This window comes from Poecile atricapillus, chromosome 3 (genome assembly GCF_030490865.1).
Source record: "Poecile atricapillus isolate bPoeAtr1 chromosome 3, bPoeAtr1.hap1, whole genome shotgun sequence".
NCBI classification, from domain to species: Eukaryota; Metazoa; Chordata; class Aves; order Passeriformes; family Paridae; genus Poecile; species Poecile atricapillus.
The window spans coordinates 78,358,941-78,384,544 of NC_081251.1; the positions used below are offsets into that span (position 1 = coordinate 78,358,941).

Below are 25,604 nucleotides of genomic sequence, written 5' to 3' on the forward strand. Positions count from 1 at the left end.
ACCTCTCAGAATAAATATATTTGGGCTGCAGAGCCTCAGGCCATGCATGGGCTGCCAACTTCCTTAACCTGTATGTAACAGCCTAGGAGCACCTGACGAATATCCACCACACATATCCCCATCCCCCCAGGGCTGAAGGAGCCAGGAGGGGTTTACAGGGGTCCCATGAAGAGGACAGCAGCAATCTTGGTTGGTTTGCTTCTTCCCATTGGAGAAATCAGTATTACATGGCTTTTGCAGTGGTGACACAGTGTAGGGAGTCATGTATGGCTCCAGCTAGGATGTTGCAGTCAAGCTGCCTGAGGGATACATTGCACTCACAGCCCTACAGCTGTCTGTGAGTCAGGGCTGAGAGGGAAGTAGCTGTAACAAACCTACCCCAGGGAGAGAACAAACCCAAGGAGAGTTGAGCTCAGTTCTGCAGGTTGACAAGTCTGCAGAGCCTTGTGTAGCCCAGGGAAATCTACCCCAGCTACAGCCCTTCCCTGAGCCAAAAGCCCAAGTGGCTGCTTGCTTCCAGAAGTAACACGTCTGCAGAGCTCTGGATGTCACTGTGCAACAGCAGACTGCTCAGGACAGTATTATTTTGTTCAAGAAGCACTTGTACTCAAAACAGAAACTGCCCAGTCTCAAAATTAATTTCTTGGGGGAGCAGGATGCTGCACAGTGGCCATTCACACCTCCCATGCCTCCAGAATTTGTGTGGTGAAAACCCCTATGTTGGTAGAAAAAGAAAAAAATCATGACTGGTAAGACACAGTGGCAAAGCAAAGCTTTGTCCCTTTCCCCAGGAGAAAATTGTGGCTGCCTGCTCCAGGTGAACATCACACCTCCAACAGTTCTTCTCCCCAGCCACAAGATCCTTATGTTTTTCATGGAACTGCTTGTTCTCACAGCACAGAAGGGCAGATAAGGAGCTGAGTGATACAAACTGGAGAAGATGCCTTCCAAATTGTCCCTACCATGCAGTATTGGCACAACTGAACCCAAGAAAGAAATACATTTATTTGTTTCAGAAGGCAGATGTTACCAGCTCAGTGCCAAGATGAATAGGACCCTTCTGTGCCCATGCTTATCTGAGCAGTAAATGTAGATGACAGCAAATGTCCTCATGAAATTAGCACAAAATCCTTGCTTTTCAACATGTGGAGATTCAGGAGCGGACATAGGAACAGTGTCCATGTGACAAAATGAATTGTTTTGTGTACTGCTTGCTCCTGTGAATGCTTTAAAACCCTATATTTAGGGCAAGGAAAAAGGTTCAGAAATAAGGGCTAAACAATATCATGACTACAAGCAGCAGCAGCTGAGCAGGGTCAGACTGTGGACCTACTGCCCAGCTTGCTACACTTCCACCTGTGCAAGCAAGGTGAACCCAGCCATTACATAAAAAAAAAAAAACAACACCAAAAGCAAAACAACAAAACAAAAACCAAACAATTTTCAATCAGACAAGCAAAAGCTCACAAGCTTTCTGCAGCAGTGTTGAATTTGTGAGGAAAATCCTAATCCCCCAGATCTCCAGTTTAGACTGTCTGCCCAGGCAAGGCTCCCAAGCACAACACCTGAGATGCTTTGAATCAAAAATGAATGGCCTAAAGGAAAATTCAGTAATTCTCACAGCCCAGCAGTGATAAGGCAGATTGCCAGAAGTCTTTATTTTTAAAAAAATTGAGGCGGGCTGTGGCTACACTGTACTAACCACTATACAACTAGAAGCAAATACACAAAGCAGAATGCCTGTATTATTCCTCTGACATCAAGATTTTAGTCTTTAGGAGGTAATTTTCACCTAAATGTGTAGATTGGCATGTCTTTTAGCAGTGGAACTGGTGACTGAGCTGTCTGCTAGTGAAGTATTCTTTCTAGCCCTTTAAAGTACTGTTTCTTTATCCTCCTACCAGTTAGAAATGAAATTAGAAGTTTGACAACTAGGTCTATTGAGTTTACAGCAGTTTAATTAAAAATTAATACAATTTAGTGAATTTAACAGTAATTTGGTGTAAAAGAATACAATTTAGTAAAAGAATACAATTTAGCAAAAAAATACAATTTATATATGTAATTTGCTGTAATTAAGAATAATTAAAGCATAAACAAAACCAGCCAGGGTACAGAGAGGGCTTCCCACCCTGCCTCACATACAAAACAAAACAATTCAAACAAAATTTATATACTGTATGCTTATACATATTCATTAATGTTTCTCGTAAGCCTCCTCCTATTTCCGATTCTTTAATTTTACATCACTTTTGTTCACAGTGCATGCTTCACTTGTTGTTAGGGGGTCTTCAGTCTTCTTCTGGTGGTCTTTTGGCGAAGGCTTACACTCATCCTCGTGGTCCTCTGGATAGCCTCACAGGTTTGCATGTGTGTACTAAGCGTTGTGTTATGTAGGTCCACCAATTATTCTTACATTTATTAATTTTCAGGCCTTACGCCTAAAGTCGTTCCAACTTTGTCCATCTCAAGGTCGATTTCGTCTTGGGACATCACTTGTCTTCCAAACTACATCGTTTGTAACATGTAACATCTTTAATTTTAACATGTAACATCTGTAAAGGGCTGCATCTGCCTTGTAACACTGATTCTCGTGATTGCTTCTAATAATCACTTTCCAAATAGTTACAATTTAGTTAGCACGAATCAATACCATTTATTACATGCCTATCTTGAGGCTACAAGATCATTCATATTTCGACTGCAGCTTTTCCTCTTTGTGTCTGCCAAGGGCAGTTTCATGAAGTACAGGACTCCCCTCCCGCAGCATCAGCTGGCATAATTTTTGGCACGAGTGGTTTTGGCTTTCCCGAGCGTGGCATAGCCATCCCAGCACATCCTCTCATCCGTGACTCTTTTCCAGCACTGCTTTCTGTGGGACTGCCGGGCAGTGCTGCCTAACAGAGCTGCACAGAGCGAGCAGAATTATCCCCTTGGGCCCCGTAACTCAGCTGTTTTCCTAAGGATGGATCTGTGCCCACGCGCGCGGCATTCCCTCTGAACATGCTGGCACCAGAGCAACTAGAAAAAGTGAACGCTGTTACACCCCTCTCCCCTGAATTTAAAATAATTTCTAAAAAACCTGCCAGAGCATCGCCTCCAGGAGTTTCCCGGCCAGCACAGAGTTAGGCAGGCTCAGCCCGCCCAGCGCTGCCTTCAGCATCCCCGAATGCCGCGTCTCGACCGCTGCAGCCCGCGCCGCCGGGCCACGGAGCAGAGGGAAAAACGATACCCGCGGATTTAATTTGGTAATTGAATTGAAACGGTTTCGATTTATTAATTTTAACAATTTTATTCGGCGCCGTCCGCCCCCCGTAAAAAGCCCTGATGCGCGCAAGGCGTGCCGGGATTTGTGGTCCCGGCCGTGGCGCGGGGTCCTGCAGGGTGGAGACGCACTCTCGCTCCCTGGCGCAGTTTGGCCCTTCCGCCGCCCCGTCCTCCCCCCTCCCCCTCCCGTTGCCGCGACGCCGCTCGCCGCAGCACATTCCTGCGCTGGCTGCGCGGCTGGGAGGGAGGAGTCCTTCTTCCGGGTCTGCCCGATCCGGCGCCTGAACACAAAAGTGAGATCCTTGGCTCGTCCCGGGCTCTTCTCCCACAAAACCGGCCCGTTGTCCGGCCTCGCACCCATGTCCCGTTTAGCAACGGCACTTCGCTCGGCGGATAGGCGGAGATCGCAGCGGACGGAGGCGGTGCCGGTCAGGCACCGGGGTGGGCGGTCCTAAAGAAGCCGGGTGAAGAGTGCGGCCGGGGGCCTGCGGCGCCGCGTTCCCCGCCCTGAGATGCCAACCCGGCAGTCGGCGGCGCAGCTGCGAGCGCGGTGCGTGGTGCCGCGGGGCTGGAGGAGGAGGGCGGGCATGGGCAGCGTGGGGAGAGGGTCTGCGGCGCCGGGGGCTCTCCCTCACGGCAGGGCGGGGGGTGAGAGTTGAGTCCCCCTCTCGAGGCCGGGATGGGCTGAGAATGGGGGGAATGGCGGGCGGTGGGAGTGCGAGTACTGGTGGCGCTGAGTCCCGCTGTCGCGCAGGTCCACCCCTCGTACCCCGCCGCAGGATGGAGTTCGAGCTCCTGGAGAACGATGTGCTGGAGTCGCTGGAGGACCTGGGGTAGGTGTCCGTGGCTGGGGGTGCGGGGCGCTCCCGGTGTGGGCCGGGAGCAGAGGGCGGCCCCACATGGGACACAGTGCCGCTGTCCGCTCCGCGCAGGGCCGCGGCTCCGGCAGCGCCTGGAATGGTCCCTTTTCGTCAGAGCCGCCCCCAGAGCGGGGCTGGCGATGATGCCCCGCGGCAAACGGACCTAAAAAGGTTTTTAGCTGCACGGCCTTGGCGAGCCTGTCGCTTCTCCCTGCGAGCTAGTCGCCTTGGTTCTTGGATGTCATCTGGTCTGTTGCTCCTCAGTTCTGCACAGCAGCCCTAGCTGAGGGTGGGAGGGGATAAAGAGATACGTCAGACAAGAAAAAGCTTTCGGACTTCATATTTAGGGGGGGGGGGCGGGGAGTGGGGAAGTAAAAATAATTGCAAACGAGCAAGTGCCTTTCCTTTTTACATTTTTAAAGTGTAATATAGCGCAGGAGACTTTTGCTGTGTAAACCTGTTACTTTGTCGGAGTCAGTAAAGGTTGTATAAGTATGAGAGGCAGAGCATGGAGCACACGTCCGTCTGTAAGCTCACATGTCTGTAAACTGTTAAGAGTTCAGAGATCAGGCAGCTACAATTTCACTTCTGCTGCTGGTTCTGTGCAAACAGCTGTATTTACTCACATTGGCCCTATTCCTATAAATCACTTTGTGGCTAGAGTCATTATGCTCCAACAAAGATTGTATTTCCAGGCTACGTTAGTGATGATAGTTGCAAAGCTTGACAAGTAGGCTTCTGTTTTGGCAGGTATTTCTCTGGCTGAAATGTGAAAAGGCAGCTCTGCCACAATGAAAATACTGTGACTGGCTTCTTTTCTGTGTCATATGTTTAAAGGGATACTAGTGGCTTGAAGGAGTTGTGATTTGCGCAATTATAGAGAGAAGGTGTTGTTGATTTTTGACATAAATAAGTAAAGCAAACAGTGAAAGTAGATGAACAAAAAGTTATACGAAGCAAAATTTGCAACAGTGAAAAAAAGAAAACTTGGAGGATGAAAGACATGAGACCTCAGCAATATTGGTAACAACTGGGAAAAAACTACTGCATGTGTCTAAAGGACTTCTGATTCTTGGTGTCTGGAAGTACTGGGGTGTTTGAGGCTTTATGCTTTGGTAGTAGCTCCGTGGTCTTCATGGTTCAACTTATTTTTTCTCAGATACTGAAGATATTTCTAACGTATCACATGATTTTTTTTTCTTAGAACATTACATGTTAGCGAGCTGTTTCTTTTTGTAATTGTGCTCAAGGTGTTCAGATGGTGGCCTCTTGTCTTGTAAATCGGTTTGTTGAACTGGGGAAAAAGCAAACATATGGGATAGCACAGTGTTACCAAAAGAACATAGCTCTGGAACATGTGCTATTGGCAGAAACAGAAGGAAAAAGCTGCTTGCAGTTAGGAATCTGCATGTTGGATTATTGGCTAGATTGATGTGTAGCTGAAGTCATAATTATAAGAAATAACACACTCAAGATGTTACCTTTGTTAAAGAAAAAATTCTTGTAAAGGTGCCTCTAGAACATCTAAGCAGGGACTTAAATCCCAATCCTGCCGAAGCAAAAGGCTTGCCATTGCTTCCTTTCTACTTTGATCTATAACTGGATGCTTCTGTTCTGAGTCCCAGATGTTCCCAGACCTACACATGTAGGCCTGAAATGTCTGTGGGATGGGACTGGAACTTGCTCTAATTAGCCTCTTGAAGAGTCCAGCCTACTGTGGTCATGCAGTAGGGTTGTAATACATGAGATTACAGCTTCCCACCAGCTGCCAGTAGATTAACTGTGTCACAAATCAAGCTGCTCTGTGAGGTAAAAGTTATTTTTGAGCGTGGCTTCTTCATTTTACTTGGCTGAAGTAACAGGCCACTACAGTGAGTGCCAAATCCTTTGTGTGTGGTATTAAGCACAGGAGCAGAGTGAGGAGAATTACATTTCAGTTTGAGATGTTTTCTTTTATTCCTGAGGTTTGCCAAGAGAGTTGCTGGACTCATTGGATTGTTGTGATGTAGTGGGTGATTTTACCCAGAAGTTTCCAAGAGAGAGTTCTGTTGGTTATGAGCATTCTTGGATGTCTTTCTCTTTTGGGGGTAGTATATCAAAATAATATTTACATTTTTATCTGAAATACTTAAGTAAACTCTGACATGTGCTTCTGCCTGGTTAATAAGGCAGCCTTCTCTCTTCTCTTCATTCTCCCCCTGAGAGATGATCAGTACACTAATGTCCTCAAAACTATGTTTTCTAAGATCTGATCTATAAACTCAGGCTTTCTTTACTCTAGGTCTGATTTTATCTTGTTTTGCTTATGCAAAGAACCAATTCCATTAATTTTTCTTGTGTGTGTTTAGAGAGGTTGGTTTTTCAAGAGAGGATATTATTATGCATATCACTTTTGTAATGTTTCTATCAAAGGCTTTGTTTTGTAAGGCAACTCTTTCATACGTGATAGGAAGTGACAGAAAAGGTGCACTTGTTAAGCAGTAATTATCCAACATACCGTAAAGCGGTATGTAGAGCTCAGGAAGGATTCTTTGAGACTGCAGTTGCCCTGGATAGGTCTATTGTAAGTAGTATCTTCAGATGGAGGCAGAGAAGTTGCCACTGTACATGGTAACATTCTCGAGGAGGAAATCTTTGATGATATTTTGTGGCACAGTCTCTGATGGTAAGTTAATGTGCACACAAATTCTGTGTTTACACAGATGTTTTCAGTGTGGTTCTTGCTGCAGTTCAGTCCAGGAATCATCACTCTGGGAGATCAGCACTGCAGATGTGTTGTGGTTGTAGCTCTCAATATGTATACAGCATAAAATAAATCTATCAAAGTATATTGGTCACAGCAAACATTAATAAATTGTGCTTTTGTTTTACTTCTCAGTTACAAAGGTCCATTGTTAGACGACGGAGCGCTGGCTCAGGCAGTCTCTCATGGTGCCAGTTCCCCTGAATTCACCAAACTCTGTGCTTGGTTGGTATCTGAGTTACGGCTGTTCTGTAAACTAGAGGAAAACGTGCAGGCAACCAACAGTAAGTAGTCATAACTCCAGCACAAGCATGCAATTACTGTGTGTTCTTGCATGCCACAGAGATTAGGGCTGGTAGTGTCTGTTGTACCAGGGAGTGTTGACTGCACACTGCCAGATTTTGGATATTTTCCACCTCAAATTTGCCTAATGAGCAACCAGTAGAAGTTGAAATAATAGTGGCAATCAAACATTTTCCTGAATATGTTTTCCTTCAAAAGCTTTTTCTTTTAATTTTTCAACCATATTGTTTTTTAAAGTTCTTAGATGAATTAAGGGAAACATTAATGCTAGTGGGGTGTTTCTTAGATTGTGAGAATACTTTTATTTCCATGCTTCTGTTTGTAATTTTGATGTCAGTAGTACTAGTGTTCAAGGTAACATTCTCATGACTACAGTAACCATATTTTCTTTTCACTGTTGGTTCCCTTAACTCTGTGCTTGGTATGAATTTTTCTCTCTTCATGAAACACTCTGAGAAGGAGCCTGAAAATGGTTTTTTGTTTTTCATTTTGGTGGAGGAAACAAACCTTAGCTTTCAAAGAAAAAGTTATTTTCTTGTCATTCTACAGCTTAAATTGTTAAATTGGTATGATAACCTATATTCCTGAATATCTAATATGTTAACTCATAATGCCTTTATGAGCTTATCTTTGTATTTACTCATTGGCCAAAGGTTGCTGCCTTTTGCCTCAGCATCTGTTACTTCCCTTTCTCTCTGTTTCTGACCTGTTCATTCTTCGAGTGTATTTCACATTCTTTCTCTGTAACAGTACATTCGCATCCCTTTTAGTAGTATAAGGTTCCTATTCTATGTTTTGTTGAAAAATACAATCCAGAAGTCTTCCAGCACCTATTTCAAATTCTTTAAACATGTGATAGAAACATGTTAGCTGGAGTGCTGTCAGGTCCTATCTTCATTTTGTATGTCTTGCATTTGGGAATAGCAGACATTTGGGGTTGAAGTCTCTTTCCAGAAGATAAAAGATGTTACTTCTCATCACTGTGTTTTTTTACCTAACAAATTCTGATTAGTTTCAGTAAATTTTGACAGAAATATCAGTCAAAGGTTTGGTTTACATGACTTTATTATTTTTAAAAATGAAATTATGAAATAAAATCAGTTGACAAATGTGAGTTTACAGGGAGAAGTAATAGAAAAAAGTGAGAACTCATAAGCCATATTTATTATTCATGATTTTGTCATAACCATCTGATACATTTATAATGGGAAGAGATAATTGATATTTAAAATAACTTCTGTAAAATTTATGATGTTTTTGATATCCCCTTTCATTGTAGAAGTTGCCAGTGCCTGTTGTAGCTTGGAAAAGTTGTCAGTGAAACATAATTTTATATTAATGAAGCATATCATGGTTCCAAATAGGTTGTGCTGTGTCTTGGAGGAACCCAAGAAATTCACTTGGCTTCCATTAGAAACAGGTCTTAATATTAAATAGCAGCTTGAGCGAAAGATTTATTTTTTTAAATAGCTAATTCATTCTAATCATAGCCCCATAGATATTAGCAGTGAATGAATGATTATTCTTTTCTTTCTAAGGTCCAAATGAAGCAGAAGAATTTCAACTTGAAATGAGTGGGTTGCTGTCTGAAATGAACTGTCCATATGCGTCATTAACATCAGGAGATGTGACAAAACGCCTTCATAATCAAAAGAACTGTCTCTTGCTGCTTAGTAAGTTAAAAGGGTGCTTTCAAGCAAATCTGGTTTTCTGCAAGATTCACAGTACTGTTTCTTACACTTAATGAGATACGGGTTTGTTTACCACAAACATAGTTACCTAAAAATATGCATTATTTTTTCTGTAATTTAGAGTGTCAGAGTATATTATTTCTGGCTTTACGAGTCAATATGGAGTGAGTATAAGATGGAAAATATTCTGAGTATTAACCTGTTTCACATTCATGAGCAAAAAGTCTGTCCTATTACTTCTCAAAAGGTGCAACAAAGAGGGAATTATTCGAATACTTGTGCCAGAATTTAGCCACTGAACTCTATTTAGCATGGTTGTAAAAATGACCACTAACATCAGATGCATCATAATTTTAGAGGCTCCCTCTAAATGCTGTGATGACTTGCAAAGTGCAACAAATCTTGTGTTTTTATACACTGACAGCACTTAGAATTGTTATGAGAATTTTATCCCAACTCCTAGTTCTTTTGATCATTATCCTTAGTAAACAGCTTCACTGTTGCTTTCTGCTGATTGAAAGGAAATTAACATTAGCCATGGTGATGGCTTTTCCATCCATCAGATCTCAATAGCTAAATTGTTTTTTTTTCTGCTTATGAAATCTTAGAGGAGAAGAAATAGTACTTAAATTTGTAAAAGGTGTGTGATATTAAGTCACATTGTAATAAAAAATACAAGCCTCAAAGTTAGAAACTGTAGTACTAATTTTAATATAGTTTTAAATTCAAGAAGAGTTAATGTTTTATTTGCTTCCTCAGTTGCTGCTGATTCTTTAAATTTTCAAAACAGAAATTTAGTTCTGCCTTCATCTGAGATACAAGAGATTAATTACAGAATAGGTTCCTGTATTTCAACAGTAGGAGAAAGATGATTAGACTTAATCTGAATTTTTTTTGGGTTTGTAGCTCAATCTCCCCTTCAGCTTGTTTTCTATAGGCCAAGCCATTCAATCAATTTGGCTTGTCCATGACACACAGTTTATCCCGGAGGTCCTTTGGGATGTACGTTTTGGTCATATAAGGCTGTGTTCAGGAGCTCTGGTATCCCATCTGGCAGGAATACTGTGTTTAGTGTCAAATGTGAAATTGCACTAGTGCCAAACTCCTTTTTTTGTGTACCACTATAGTTGCATAGCTTTTTTTAGCTGCATTAAATGAACTTATTAGGTATCCTGTTGTATGTGAGCCATAAAGGGTTTTTTTCAGGAGAAACAGGATAACCCTCTGTAATGAATGCCAGGGTATTTTACATTTTAATGAAATGCAGCACAGTTTATGTCACTTGGAAGATGTAGCAGTATTGCTGGGAGAGGAAAGCACAAAATAAACCCAAGTGGTTAGGATTGATTGACTTAATGTGCAGCGTCACTCAGATACAATGTTAGGTACTGGCATCTGCAAAAACAAAAAGTACAAGAGTTTCAGGCTGGTTCAGAAGAGGTGTGCAAAAAAAAATCACCATCTAAAGAATGTCTTAATGATAGACTTTTAAAATTCATGTTTTAGTCAGAGGAGGTTGAAGGTAACTTAAATGCAATTTAAATTTTTGTAACAAAATTCTCATGCTAGTTTCCTCTTCAGTAGGCCTGAAAAGAGTGTAAATAATTGAAAATTCAGTGTAAGAAAAACCTGTATAAAGTGCTGCTGAAAGAAGTTACAAAGGATGCATCTCTGCTTTACGTATTCTAAGTTTTTTTTATTTATAAGGTATTCTGTATCTTTAGCAGAAGACATTCTAGAGATCTAGAAGGAATTCTAGAGATCATTAAAATGCTGTGTTCTTAATCTTTTTATCTGTCCCAGTTTTATAAATAATAAGCTTATTTTGTATAGCTGTGGGTTTGCTTCCCTGCTCACAAGTGTGTCTGCAGTATCAGTTTCCCTTATTTTTCAAAGCATTTATGTACATTATTGCTATGGTCACTCACTATGATTAATGAGAAAAGTGCTGTTAAACTTGTGCATTTAAAAAATTCAAACCTTAAAGTTGTGACACCTGCAAACAAAGGCTGTTTATATCATTGTAAATTTATATCACTGTAAGTGACACCTGATGCTGAAATTCTGGGCATATACTTTGTTCAAAAACAGTGATTTTGATTTTTCTCTTCATGTTTGATAAAGGAGTTACAATCTAATAATAGGCTCTTACAGTTCTGATATTGAAGAAAACTTCAGCCATTCTAGCTTCTATTTCATCAGTTACAGCTTTCCTTTTGGAACTTATTGTAAACATGAATTCTCAGTACTATTTCTCAGTGGGATTATTTTTCCACTCTACATTTTGTGTGGGGAAGTGGATGAGATTCATCCAACATTTCACTTCTCTCTTCATGTTTCCTTGCTTGTTTCCTAGAGCGTCAAGAAGTGCTTGCTTGTCTACCCTAAAATGCACACCCCAGTCCCTCATCCTGCTTGTTTCCATGTTCCTAGTTTCCTGTCTTTGCTGGGCAAAATCTGAAGGAAAAGAGCTGTCCTCTGTTGAACTGCAGGATTAAAACCTGCTGGAATCATAAGATTTTTTTCCTTGCTTTAATTGGTTGTACTAAACCTGTCCTCTATTTGTTGTGTTTCTAGCATTGAACTCATAATTGTAAATATGAGTGTTCTGTAGATATAAAATTTCTATCCCTCACTCTATGTAAAACAGTCCATTTGCACGTTTGTTGGTTGTAAGCACTTGAACTTTCACTGGCTCCAAAGTAACTCTGCTGTATCTGATGGTCAAATCTGATTTTTCTTACCTCAGCATACCTCATCTCAGAACTGGAAGCTGCCAGAATGCTGTGTGTGAATGCCCCTCCTAAAAAAGCCCAGGAAGGAGGTGGCAGTGAAGTCTTTCAGGAACTCAAAGGCATCTGTATTGCTTTAGGCATGTCCAAGCCTCCCGCCAATATAACAATGTTCCAGTTCTTCAGTGGAATTGAAAAAAAGGTAAGATCCAAAGGAAGAAAAATAGGAATATTTATGATGTTACTGTTTTGATGGAAAATAGTTCTGCTATCTGAGCGAGATTTGTCTCTTGTGGAACTCCAGTGTTTGAATTGTGAAGGACAGTTAATGTGTTTTTACTGCATGTGCAAAGAGTCAGAATTTTGAAAATTATTTTAAAGGCTTTTTCCATGCCAGGGCATGAGGTCAGGGACTACTGCTGTCATTGCCTTCCAGGGTGACTGCTCTTGGTTTTAAAGCCATCACTTGTTGCAGAAGACATAGAAAATGCTCAGCTTGGGCCTCAGGAAGAATGTTAGAGAGAAATGTTTTTCAGGAAATACACCTAAACAAATTTGTATGGGAACCTAATGTTTACAGACATTTTTGTTAAAAGGTGGTGTAACTAAAGTAAAACTCAACACCTTTACCCTAAGACTTCATCAATTCTTGTGATTACATTTATTTCTATTCTTTCATTTGTGTGTTCTCCATGCTGTTGTGATCTTTTTAAAAAATAAATTTACTTTAGAATAACTTTTATAAATCAGAGGAATTAAATGGAATGGACTGTCCAGTACACAGACCAAGGGTCGGGGACAGAAAGCTTTTAAGTCATATTTAGTGACTGAATTTGTGAGATAGGGGAAAGCAGAAGAGCAGAAGACAACCCTTGTTAACTTTAAAGATCAGATATGGGTCCCTTCCAATGCAGAATATTCTGTGATTACAAAGCTCCCCAAAACAGTTTCAGAGTTTGACAGACCTTTTAGTTGCATTTTACTTAAACAAAACCAAGAAATTGAGAATAGTGTTTTGTTTCTATGCAAGATATCAGTTTAGTTTGACCTTTCTAAGAGGAGGAGGAGGATAGTTTTCCATCAGAAGTCCAAGGTGTAGAATGGAAGCAGTTTGTTTTCTGGTTTTGGAATCTCTATGGATGCTACACAGACACATAAGAAATGCTGTGCTTCTATTTTATATAAAAGGTAGAAAATATTCATAATAATGGACAATGCTAGGAAGCTTTGCTGTTGAAAGAGTCTCTAAAAATACAGAATATGAAGTAGATTAAAATCTTTAATCTGGGAATTCTGTTGTTTTCCTAACATACTTCTCTTTTACAATGTCTAGTAAGGTTAAATGAATATTCTCTCAATGACAGTATAAGCCTACCTCCTCCTTAACCATCCTTACAGCATAGTGAAATGCAATCAGGAATTTCTAACCTACAGTTTTAGCACAAATTGTATATAACTACTGTTTACAGTTTGGATACTTCACATGTTAGCAGTATTTGAGAATGAGAAAGTAAAGCTGACTAATAACTGAAAAACTTATTTCACTTTGTAAATGAAAATATATCAGTGTTCTTGTTTTTAAAAAGTCTTAGAATATTACTATTCTGATTTAATGTGTGAAAATCAAGCTAACTTTTTCTTCACACATATGTACTATAGTTTGAAGTAGGATCTTTGTGTAGTTGACTCTCTTTGTTAATGATCTACCACATTAAAAAAAGGAACTGCTGATACTTGAATGAACTGCCTCTGCTCTTTGAAAGCACTTAGGTTTAAAATCTTAAATAAATTTGGCTCAGTACCATTGGAAAACCAGGTCACAGAATATGTTAGATCACATGCTGGAATGAACAGGTTGGCATTTTTTTTTCCAAATTATTTTGGAAGTTTTTGTCACTGCCACTCCATTTCTTCCCCCTGGAAGTCCTAAGAAATTTTTAGATGGGATAGATAATTTAAGTTGTACCCAAACTCCTAAAATGCAAGTTAGATTTAAAATTTCATATTAAGATTGTTCTCCTTTTGATTGTAGAGAGGGATCCTTCTTTGGGTCATGTTATATTTCACATAGTCTTAATATAAGCTTTTTGATACAAATGTGCAGTATTTTCTGGATTAAACAGATGATGTGTAGAGTAATACCTCTGGCTTCAAGAGTAGCAGTACCTCATGGTGTCTTAAACTGTAGATCTATTCTACAGTCCCTTCTCTTAATTTTTAAATAATTATAGCTGAGACTACCAGAAATCTAAAAACAGTTGCTTTCCAAAAGAAGTGTGCTTAGCTCTCTGTTCCAGAGAAAATAACTTGATATTGGAGGCTGCTGTGTCATGCCTTTCACTGTCCAGTAGTCCTCTCCTTTAATTTGAATCTTGAAAAAATAATTTTTTTAGCCAAAGCTAATATTTTTATATGTCTCCTAACAGCTGAAGGAAACTCTAGCAAAGGTTCCACCTAATCATGTTGGAAAACCTTTATTGAAGAAACAACTGGGACCAGCTCACTGGGTGAGTAGTTGCAGGTATTGGAGCCCATTTCCCTTTTTTAAGTATACAAAGTATTGATCTTGATTCTGAATGTTGAAAAATGATTTTTCTTTTTCTGAAGACAAGAAGATAATTTCTTGCAGTATAATGTATATGTTGGTGCAATAAAGGTACAGCAACTGGTAAGATCTTACATGAATCTCTAGGTCCAGGTGCAGTCTAAACTTTTCAGAATGAGAGATCTATGGTGATGGTGCTGACCAGCATGTTTGTGCAGTAGCTTAAATCTTCCTCTCTTGCCCTTTGCCAGCACTGTCTGTGTGACCTAGTCCTGCTGAGATGGTGTCATGGCTGCTTCTTTTTAGCTAAACTGTGGGTCTGGTCATAATGTCCCCTTCTTTTTCTTATTTGGAGTAGTCTTGCTTCCTTTCTTGCCTCTCCAAGAGGCAGTGAGTATGCAGGTAGGAGCTGCAGGTAGACATTGTACACCCAGGCTGTGGGGCTGTGATCTTCTCCAGCTGGGATTTGTCACCTGCTGTACTAGGAGCGTGGTGCCTGGGTTAATCACTGCTGCTGCACCAAGCTCAGTGCTATGGCTGCTGCTTCAAGACTTCAGGTCTCTCTTGTCTCTCCTGCTTCAGGCTGAAACACATCTTCCAGCAGTCTGCTTCCTTCAGTGCTAGTATTGTTGAGACTGGAAGTGGACCCTGCTGCCCTCCCTCTAGCCAGGCCTCTTTAAATAGAAATACTATTTCCCTAATGGTGCATATCTCACCTGCTGCTCTAATTAAACCACTGTCTGCTACCAGGTGTTTCTCATGATTAATTTTTCATATAGGACATGCTGTTGTTTTGCCTGTAGACAGACTGTGCTTTAATCAAGATCGTCTTACAGTACTGTACGTACTTTTAGTCCTTCATCTTTGCTCTATCTTTGTCCTTGAGCTTACTACTTTTTAAGAGGGTACAGGGACGTCCTGTTTCTTAGGAGTTACGTATGCCTTTGCTTCAGCTTGTTACTTGTAGTATCTTCTCACCTTTGCTTCTCTGTCCTGGTGGATGTTGAGAAATGCCTCAGCAATCTGTGCAGTTTTTACGCTGCTAGAAATGGTAGAAGGCTGAACATGAGCCTTGGAAGCTTCAGGAAAATAACATCTGCAGGCACAGCTTGGCTGTGAGTCCATTTGACAAGGTAGATAATTGCAGTTTTAAGCCCTGCATAGTGTCTCTGTGTCATACTCTCTTCCATCCACGTAGTTTATTAAGTAGAAACACTTTAATCTATAGATTATGTTTGCACATTTTTGTTTCAGGAAAAAATTGAAGCAATTAATCAAGCCATAGTCAACGAATACGAAGTCCGAAGAAAACTGTTAGTCAAACGTTTGGATGTTACTGTGCAATCCTTTGGCTGGTCAGATAGAGCTAAGGTACAGACAACTTGCTGTGAAGTCCTGGTTGATGGTAACCTTTATAATAAGTATCTCTGGAAAACTGCATCATTGTTTTGTCCTTCATGAGTCAAAAATAATTGCAGGAGTTGTCTGGTTTTGTTTTGAGTTTATAAAAAAGTGTATGACAATGAAAGGTGATTAAAAGTATTTTATTTAAAACTGATTTGTTGGATGTTAAATCAGACTGTAAAATGAGAAGTCAAACTGCATGTAACTACATACCAAAGCCACTGGAAAAGGTAGAGATTACTGATCCAATCATGTTCAGAGTACCATAATGCAAACCATTAAGTGCTGTGTCTTGTGTGATGGTAGAAAAACATCTTCCTGTTGACCATCCCTTATCTTTGTGCCGTCCACAGCGATCAGATTTCCTTAACTCAAAGTGTGTCTGCAATCACAACTCCACAGATGCACATGAGAAAAGCTGCTAAGGCACTACTTGTTCTTACCTCATAGACAGGGTAATGCTTTATGTGCTTCTTTTGTCTTTGAACCGTGCAAGTGGCTGTGACATGAGATCTGTTCTCCCTTGAGTACATGATACATAATCTGCTTTTAGAAATAATTAGGGTTTCTGTATTTCCTATGTGTCAGAAAGAAATTAAAGGATTTTAAAAAATAGTACATGTAATTTATTTTCCAGGACTAAACCAGATCTGCTAACATGGTCTTAAGTATGCTGCTGACAGTGTTTGAGACAGAGTTAGTGTTAAACTGTAACACATAAAATCATTGAGGATTTTTTTTTTTTTTTTTTTCAAAAAGCAGCTATACTTTAATAATAAACTGTGACCTGTCCCATTTTCTGTTTCATCATCTGAGTAGGGCTTCTACTGATGCTACTCTATTAAACTTTGTATTCTTCAGGCTTTTTAGTAGATGACTAAAGAACAAGCTGACTGTTTAAATATTTTAATAATTAATAAAAATGAGTAAAAATGTGAATTATGTTTAAAAAACAGGGATTGTGTTGCAGCTTTGGCATCTTTATCCATGTGGTTTTGGTTTTTTTTTCTAGGAATTCTCAGATATTTTTGAACTTGTCTAGCCACATAAAATATTTTCACAGAACCCACAAATTGTATATATGCATTTATAGCTATAAGAATGCAAGTATTTTTTTAGAAGCATAACAGTACAAATTTGGAGAATGTTGCTGTAGTATTCCAGACATAAAATGCAGTTTGCTTTAAGAGTTGCTTTTAAGAAGATGATAAGTTTGGGTTTTTTTATTTGAAAAGTATCAGAATACAATAGTATGACTAAATAGCCACTTCTCCAGATAGTGGAAACACCAGGGAAAAAAGCCCTTGCAGGGTTTACTGCCCCATTATTATCCCTATTATTACGGATTTTTTGAAGTTAAAATTTCAAGTTTCACCTAAAACAGCATCACAGGACCAAAATACTGTGCTCAGAGTTCAGTCAAATTTACCAGGGAAAAACACTCTGGTAAATACTTTTTGCTTCTCCTACCTTTAGCCAGTGTCATATTCCAGTTTTCTTTGGATGGAAAATAAGATTTTAGGATTTTAGAATGTGGTCCTAAGTTTTTGCACTGTTAAGATACGTTGGAAGACCTGATTTGCCTGTCCCCACTGCTGTCATCTGCATTCAGATGGCAATCTGGTTTATCCTAATTGCATCACACACTATATTATAGTTGATAACTGCAGAGAGATGTAACTTGTGTAGTAACTCATGTATAGTAGCACAGATTTCTCCCGTGTCTCAGCTGGAAAACTTCTGAGGTGTTCAAAAAAGCCGGAATGGTTAATGCTGAAAGGCAGCAGAGGAAGAGACATTGTGTACAAGGCAAAGTTGAGCATGGGATCTCGTTTCTAGCTCTGCCAGTCTCTCTCGGTGCCTTGTCTTTGTGAAGAAGCTGACTGGAATGAAGAGTGAAAAGAGTTAACAAGACCTTTTTCTGCTGATAAGTGTTGGAGATGGGGTGATGCTGGCCCAGCTGGAATGGGTGCAGATCAGAGTGAAGGCACAGAAAAAGGTCTGGAGGCTAAACACAGATGTGTTTTGCTTTCAGTATCTTCTGGATTCTAGCAGTAATTTCTATTAACTATATGGCACACTTCTATTCTGTGTTTGACTGCCTGGAAGTAATACAGTCTGCATGTATATAGTGTTAAAATCGTCAGCTCTTTGGTGTCTTAGCACTTCAGTCAAAATTGTGTTTCCTATTTACTTAAGAAAGTAATGTGACAAATGCTAATTTGATTAAAGTAATTCTCAGTTATAAAGTGATTCTCACTGATTTTTCATTTTTCTTTTTTTTTTTTCTTTATTTTTCTTTTCTATTTGCAGTAATGCCTTGTTGTTCAGTGCTGATTTGATTCTTTTGATGAGATATCCCATTGCTTTAACTGACTGGGTTTTATTTTAATTTGCTCCAACAGAGTCAAACAGAAAAACTGGCTAAAGTCTACCAGCCAAAACGTGCCCTCTTATCTACTAAGTGCACTATATCAATTGCAAATCTCTTGGCAGCTCGGCAAGATCTGTCAAAGATTATGAGAACAAGCAGTGGGTCCATCCGAGAGAAGACTGCATGTGCCATCAATAAGGTACCTTCGGTGACAAATGGCTTTTTCTTTTAGGAATATTTAAGTAACCTGAATGTAGTAATAAGTCCTAATTTTTTTCAGGATTGTAAGTGGAATTTGGAAATAAAGGATAAGAAACTTGGTGTTTATGTGTTCCAGATAATGCATCAGTGGATTATGGATAGTGTAATTTCAGCTGTTGAGGTTCACAATGCCCCTTCTTTGGGGCAGTAAAAAATGCTTGGATTATTTTCAGTGGGAGTAGGCCTGCTTTTTTTACCAGAATTACTGAAGCCATTACTCTACTGCTACCTGATTCTGTCACCTTGTCTATGTAACACCTACATAGTAATTGTGTTTCTGGTCTGTGTAAATAGAATGTACCAAGATCACAAGGCAAGGATCCCACAAATTAGATTGGCCTGGGTACACAAATAGCTTATAGTCAAGTGTATAGTTCTAATAATGGCGTAGTTGAAACATTAGGCTAAACAATCGATCTTGTTTTAAAAATTATGATTTTACAAGAGTAATAGGCTCACAAAAGTATGTGCTGAACTGGCAGCTCAGCTATGTACAGCAGCATACTTGGTGCTTTAAAATTGAGGGGCTAGGTGCATGCTTTTCTACCTCGGAGTATCAACTGTACCTCAGGTGAAGTTCTAGTTAATTTAGGAGAGAATAGTGGTGTGCTGATTTGGCCATAGCCCATCCAGCTCAAATAATTTCTGCACCTTTTTAGTGTTGTTGGTGTGTAAGAAATTAAGTAGTTGGAGAGATTGAGTCTTATCAGACTGTAATGTGTGTTTTAGCAGGAATGCAGTACTGCCCTGCTGCTGATGCATAATCTGTTAATTTATCTCCATTATCAATATTAAATGTTTTCCAAGACAGTAGCATGAAATAGGAAAGTAGCCTACTTCTGTTGAAGTTCCTTTGTTATATTGTTTTATATGCATGTATATGTACTTCAAGGAGTGCAGATGTTCTGTCCCATTTTGCCTTGCTAAATTTTTACGGTCACACCATCCTTAGACAGCTAAAGACCTCTAGAGTGTTGCTTCTTTCTGATCAGTGCTGTCTCTCACCTGTCTGTTGTTAAGTTTCTGCATATCTTCACTGAAAAATGCAATTTTTTGCCCTTTATTTACCAAGTCAGTGGCTTCTGCAGCAACTCAGAGCACTATTTATGAGACTGACTCTATTGCATTGTACTTGTGCTTATTTGAGTTTAGCAGTCTGCACTAATAAAGAGTTAAGGGAAAGACTCTTGTTGGTGCTGCTCACAGTGGTGTGCCTGCTGTTTGAACAAGCAGCACAGGTCTCCTGACTTGTTTTGTTAGCAGTGCTTCAAGTACTAGATAACGCCTGTTCAACTTTTATTATCTGGAGACAGAGGTCTGTCACATTCAAGCACACAAAATTTGCCTCTGGATGTAAAAACCTTGGAGTGGGTGTGTCTCAGTAAATGTGACTCTTGTGTGAGGCTTCACAATTCCTAAGGCAGTTTTCCCTTTCCCTTTGCAGGTGCTAATGGGCAGAGTGCCTGACAGAGGAGGACGGCCCAATGAAATTGAACCTCCACCTCCTGAGATGCCCCCGTGGCAGAAAAGACCAGAGGGTGGCTCGCAGCAAGGCGGTGGCAGAGGAGGAAGAGGTGGCTACGACTCTTCCTATGGAGGGCGGGGAGGTTATGACCATGGGGGTCATGACCGAGGAGGAAGAGGAGGCTATGACTCATCATACGGAGGGCGAGGAGGTCATGAACAAGGAGGCCATGATCGAGGGGGACGAGGAGGACGTGGTGGTTATGATCATGGTGGCAGAGGAGGAGGAAGAGGAAACAAGCTTCAAGGAGGCTGGACAGATGGCGGAAGTAGTGGCTACCAGGATGGCAGCTACAGGGAGAGCAACTACAGAGATGCAGGTTTTCAAACAGGTGGCTACCATGGTGGTGGTGGCTACCAAGGAGGAGGCTATGGTGGCTACCAGTCGTCTTCTTATTCTGGAAGTGGCTACCAAGGGGGTGGTGGCGGTGGCTACCAGCAAGACAGCAGATACCAAGATGGTGGGTCCCACAGTGATCGAGGGGGTGGGCGTGGAGGAGGGAGGGGTGGCCGTGGCGGTCGCGGTGGCCGAGGAGGTCAAGGAGGCGGCTGGGGGGGCAGAGGTGGGCAGAACTTTAATCAAGGAGGGCAGTTTGAGCAGCACTTCCAGCATGGAGGTTATCAGTATAATCAGTCTGGCTTTGGACAAGGAAGACACTTCACCAGCTGAGGCTGCTAAAAATTTACACTTCAGCGGAGCTCACATAATAGAAACCTGGTTTCAGAGGCCTGACTTAAATGCTGCTTGAATTAGTACAGGTTTGTACACAGCAGGTGGAATCTCTTTAGGTGGGATGTTTTGCATAGAGCAAAGCACAACTTTGTGTAGACCTCTCCTCCTCACCCACCTCTGCTGTCTTAATGAAAGACATTGTCACTACCCCCTGCACACTAAACATCAACTAATAGCCATGCTTTTTGGATGTTGGACTGGTTCCCTCTGCTCAAAACACTTTTGTTCTAAATGTGCCTGCTGTGTTTGCCTTCTATTTTGATTTGGAGAAATACCAAGACCTCTCAAATTTATCTGTTACAGTACACAGTAGAAATTCTGCATTTTTTCCCCCCAAATCATTGTTGGGGTACGTGTTCTAAACCAGTCTGGAGCGTTGCTTTTCAGCTTGCTGACTTCTCGTTTCGGTCACCGTAATGTTACAGCGCGTGTGTGCGCTCACAGGGGTCTCCTCTAACAAACGGGGTTTTTGTTATCTGAGCTCTACTGTGGATGCCATGTTCAGTAGCCTTATCTCCTGCTAAACAGCGTTTTCCCACCCGCTCAACTCTGAAGACTGACTGCCGCCAAAATCTGCAAAGATTCATTTCAAACTAAGCTAAATTGTGAACAGATAGTGTGTGTAGGCCTGTAGTTAGGTGTAGCAATTCAAACTGACCTGCATCCATCCAAAACAAGTTGCTCCTCCTCCAAACCTAATTTTTACTTGAAATCAGCTAGAAGAAACAAAAAACTGAAGTTTATTTTATTTGCAAGTTAATACCACTGGCTCAGCAGATCTAGGGCAATTTGTTTTGGGGGTTGTCTTTTTAAAGAAATGCACTACGGCCTGGGAAGATTAGTTCCTGCCTGGAGGAAGCCCTTTTATTATTGCTGCAGAAAACAAAACCTGGCTGAGTTTGGTGTTCTAATGTTTGGGTTTTTTTCTTTACTGAAAGCCACATAATGCTTCTTGCTGGGTTTTTTGTGTACATAAACATTGTCAAAAAGCTGTGAAAGAAACTGGCTGAAGGTGTGCTGTTGTATAAAAGGTGAGCAATAAAAGTATCTGTATGTTCTGTTTTGCTTTAGTTTCTTTTCCTCAACAGTAAAAAGCAGTTGCTACAGTAGCTGGGAATTCATGGGGATTTCTGTTTTCTTCATCTCTTTTTTTATTTTATTCTGTTTTTTATTTTACAGTTGTCCCAGCTGTACCATATGCTCTGACCTGGTGTAGCAGCTCATAGTACTCTTGCTGTGCAGTTATTCTTAGGCTGTGTGAGCATGTGTTTCCCGGGTTATGTTCCTGCATGCCATGTGAACTTGGTTTGCTGCTTCTGGGAACTTCCTGATGCTCCCCAGCCTTGTGGAAATGTTGACTCTTACTACCATGCTCTCACTGCAGCAGAGGCTGTGATGATGACAGTCTGTTTTGTCCTTGGGGATGAATCCAGACTGATGGAGGCAGGAGGAGTTCCTTGGTTTACAATAATAGCATAAGTATCTGAGAGAATCTCTGTAATGCTGATGTTGCTGTAATTCAAGGTAATCATGTAAATAAGGTAAAAAACAGTTTAGAACTGATACACTTGTATTTCATGCCACAGTCAAGCTGAAAATCTGATTTATTGCAGCCACTAGATGCTGCTAGTGATTCACGGGTTTGGGAGCAAAGGTCCCTGAGAAAGGCACTTGGGAATCTGACTTAATGGCTTTTCTCCTTGAATGTTTCAAACAAATTTAGCAAGCCTGATGAGGGAAAAGCATTCTGAATTGAATCCGGGTCTATGATGATCACTGATAGAGATCTACCTAAAACTGAATGTTGCTGTTTCACAAAGGCTTATTGATGGCTTCTTACAGCAGCATTCTCCAGAGTAGGTGTCTCCCCTGTGGGAGGGTAATACCTTGTCATGAGCATTAGCTGGTGACTAGCTGCATTCATGCAAAAATAATTAGTGGGGTTTTTTTTAAGAATTAGGGTTCCAACAGTGGGGTTAGTCCTGGATTAGCAATGTAAAGAGATTGACAAAAGAGTCCTTTGCTGGGGATGTAATCTCTTCAAGCTGACAGCTTCTGCTTTTCTTCACACTTTTCACTGCAAAGAGGATGGTGTTTTCTGTCAGTGCATTAAGAGTGCTGTAAACTTGTTCCTAGCAAGAGGGAACTCTGAAGGCTCTTCAGAGAGCTCTTGCTGGAGTTATATCAGCACCTTCAGAGATTTGCTTTCTGTGCTAGAGCTGCCAGTTCCTCTGCAAGTCCATAGCTCTTGCTGCAGTGAAGAGTCTCACCTTTGCACATGGTGACATGGTGAATTGATGCTGGGGTGGGGTAGGAGCTTCCCCTTCCTCCTCCCAGACAGCTATTTCTCATCAAAATATGTTGCTTCTCCTCCTCCCTCTTCCAGGACTTAGGGTAAGCCAAGTCCCTGTTTGTTGCTGTTTGAGGGGGAAAGTTAAAAAAAAAAATCAGAAGGCAAAAACAGGAGGCTTTACTCTTCCAACAGGAAAGAAAACACTTTGCTTCTGCCAGCTGTTGTTGTTTTTCCTTACTCTATTGTTTCCTCCTAGTGTGCTGTGACGACTTTGTTCCCCAGAGAAAACAAGCTTTGTATATGTGGAGAAAGCAGCTTTGATTAATGAAAGCAAACAGCCTCTGCTTTGTTATTCTCTGTATGCTGCTCTGATATTTACTGTTTTCTAAACATGATTCCTGCACTGCTGCACTGGGAGGAATCTCTTAAATAGAAGCTGGGAGAGGAGAGGAGAGATAGATTGTGGATGTTATTAGACTGTGGTAGATTGGATATACATGCTTGCTTTCATTGTACATCATGATCAAAAGCAGAACTCCAGCAGATTAAGAAGGCAATTAAGTAAGCAAGCAAGGGGAACAGTGTTCTTCCTCTTGGCCTTCCTGTTCTTGCCACTCTTCTCCCATAAGCTGTAGGCATCTTGTTCTGTTTTTTCCATCTGCCTTTTTTTCTCTAGCAGCTTTTGTTTCCTAAAGGCTTCACTTGCACTGCCTTTCCATTCCCTCTGTTAGGATCACTGTCTCTCAAGCATTGTCACTGTGCAGTAACACACTTGCTCCCCACATCAGGTGCATTACTGTGTGACTTGGAATACCATGATCCATACCCACTGTAGTCATAGTTGGGTTTTCCTTGCAGGTCTGAGGAAGAGATAAAATTTATTAATTTATTTCTTACTCTATGTAAGGGAGTACCAAAGCAAGGGAAAATGGGTCAAACTGAGCTTGCAGCATATATCACTCACCCCAGAGAGCCTTTTTGGCTTGTAGCTGTTCCCTGAGTTTTCTCTTTAGCTGGCTGGCAATCTCTTGCTTGATGTGATTCCTCTGCTTCAGCAGCCAAAATCCTGAAGTGTGCAGCTCTGTGGTGATGTGCCACGATGGCTGATGGCCCCAGTGGGGCTCCTCAAGCTACAGATTGGGTTTATCAGCCAGAGCACTTGGGTAACCTGCCTTAAGGCTTTGGCTGTGTGTCTGCATGAAACTTTTTTGCATTTGAATTGAGGAAAGTGGCAAGTGCCTCAACAAATCTCAGGCTCAATTAGAACCTAGAGGCTTACCAGTTAAGCATCTAAGACAGGACTGAGGAGAAGGGAAGCAAGATTCACGACAGTAGATAGTTATGAGAGGTGGTTGGAGCTTGAAAAGTCCTGTGGTGTAGTATTGCCTGTAGCAGGTTATGCACCTAGGAAATGAAAATTAAACTGCTGAGGTGTGAAGAATGCAGTGGGATATAAGGATTCTCACTAGGATCTGATGAGTTGAGTGTCCAAAAGACTTGTGTCAATTATTGTGGTACTAAAAGTTAGTTAATTCAGCTCCCTGTTAGTTTAATGAAGACCTGCAAACAAAAGCCCTCAAATACCTTTTTATTGCACATAGTTTAGTCTTAGTTCTGCTATATTTAGACTGCAGTAGAGAGTCCAGGTGTTGCTGACTGTCAGGCTTGTGATTCTGCTCTCTCTGAACTTCTGATTTTCCTGGACAACAGGAATGGTACAGATGTATCAATGCTTTCTTAAGGTGTTGAGCATAATTTAGCAGTCCCAAACAAACAGGCTCATGCTGAACTCCAAGTTTGCTTTCTCAGCCTCATAGGCAGCCCTTAGGTTAGAGTCATAGCAGTGTTGTGACTGGAGAGCAGTACACCAAGGTGGATCCCCTGTGTAGACTCTCAGCATACTCGTGTGCTTGCTTACTTCAGGTTACAACTTTTCAAGGGGACACAGTCTGAAAAAGCAGCTGCTATTACCAGCTGTAAACATTGCCTTCTCCCCTCTTTGGCCAAAAATAAGTCACACCTCTAATGGCTTGACAAACAAGGGTAGAAGGGAAAAAATATTTTTCCTTTGTGTTTACTTTGTGCTTTTTACAGCTCTGACTGCTCTCAGTGTCATTGTTTCCCCTTTATTGTCCAGTAATTTCCCCTCTTGTCCACGTGGGTCTTTCCCACAACAGAGGGGAGAAAAACAAGTACAAAATGTAGAAAAACACTATTGTAAAACCAAAGAAAGAGGGAGTCTGCCTATGCTGTGGGCAGGTGGAAGGTCATAACTCGTTTTCACACGTGAAGCAGAGATGAAGGTGATAAGACCTCTTTAAACTTTCCGGCATTAGCTCCGCTCATGGAAAAAGCAGACTTTTTGGCTAAATTTCATACTGCCCCAGCGGTAGCCTTTTGCTGATGGCTTTTCTGTCTCCTAGGACCAGATTGTCAGCAGCTGTAAACAGCACTTTAAAGTTCAGCACACAGATTTTCCAATGAGTTTAGCCTGTTGGCTGCAATGTTTATTTTGAAAATCCAGATCAGTGCTGATAACTCAGAAACTTTTTCCAAGGTTGCATCCATTTCTGCAATGACCCTGGGTGACCCAGCTTGTTTGTCTTTTCTTGTTTGTCAAGTCTTTCTTGAGAAGTACTTGGAACTATTTTTTGTGCTGTATGGATGTTCATCAGTTAGCAGGCTGATGCTGAATGAAGAAAACCTTGATTAGATTTTCTTTGTGCTGTAACAGTCACAAAACAAACAAACCGGAAACAAACCCTTGTTTCTCCTGCCTCCTGTCTCCACAAAATTTGCATTCAGTCCTCCCTCTCCCCCTCCCTCTCCCCCTCCCTCTCCCCCTCCCTCTCCCCCTCCCTCTCCCCCTCCCTC

The 25,604-nt window shown here is 41.1% G+C and overlaps 1 protein-coding gene across 1 annotated transcript; it reads left to right on the top strand.

The window, feature by feature from the left end:
- Positions 1-3,689: 3,689 nt before the first annotated feature.
- Positions 3,690-21,495, top strand: FAM98A (family with sequence similarity 98 member A). Its single transcript, XM_058835934.1, has 9 exons — positions 3,690-3,817; positions 4,022-4,100; positions 7,006-7,154; positions 8,712-8,846; positions 11,614-11,798; positions 14,023-14,103; positions 15,396-15,512; positions 17,951-18,118; positions 19,625-21,495. Exons 2-9 carry the CDS (start codon positions 4,048-4,050, stop codon positions 20,372-20,374), a joined length of 1,638 nt encoding a protein of 545 aa, XP_058691917.1. The 5' UTR covers positions 3,690-3,817; positions 4,022-4,047; the 3' UTR covers positions 20,375-21,495.
- The last annotated feature ends 4,109 nt before the right edge of the window (positions 21,496-25,604 follow it).

Coding starts and splice junctions, on each gene's coding strand:
- FAM98A (XM_058835934.1), top strand. CDS start 4,048: ATGGAGTTCGAGCTCCTGGAGAACGATGTGCTGGAGTCGCTGGAGGAC. Junction 4,101..7,005: donor GAGTCGCTGGAGGACCTGGG/GTAGGTGTCCGT, acceptor TTTACTTCTCAG/TTACAAAGGTCCATTGTTAG. Junction 15,513..17,950: donor GCTGGTCAGATAGAGCTAAG/GTACAGACAACT, acceptor TTGCTCCAACAG/AGTCAAACAGAAAAACTGGC.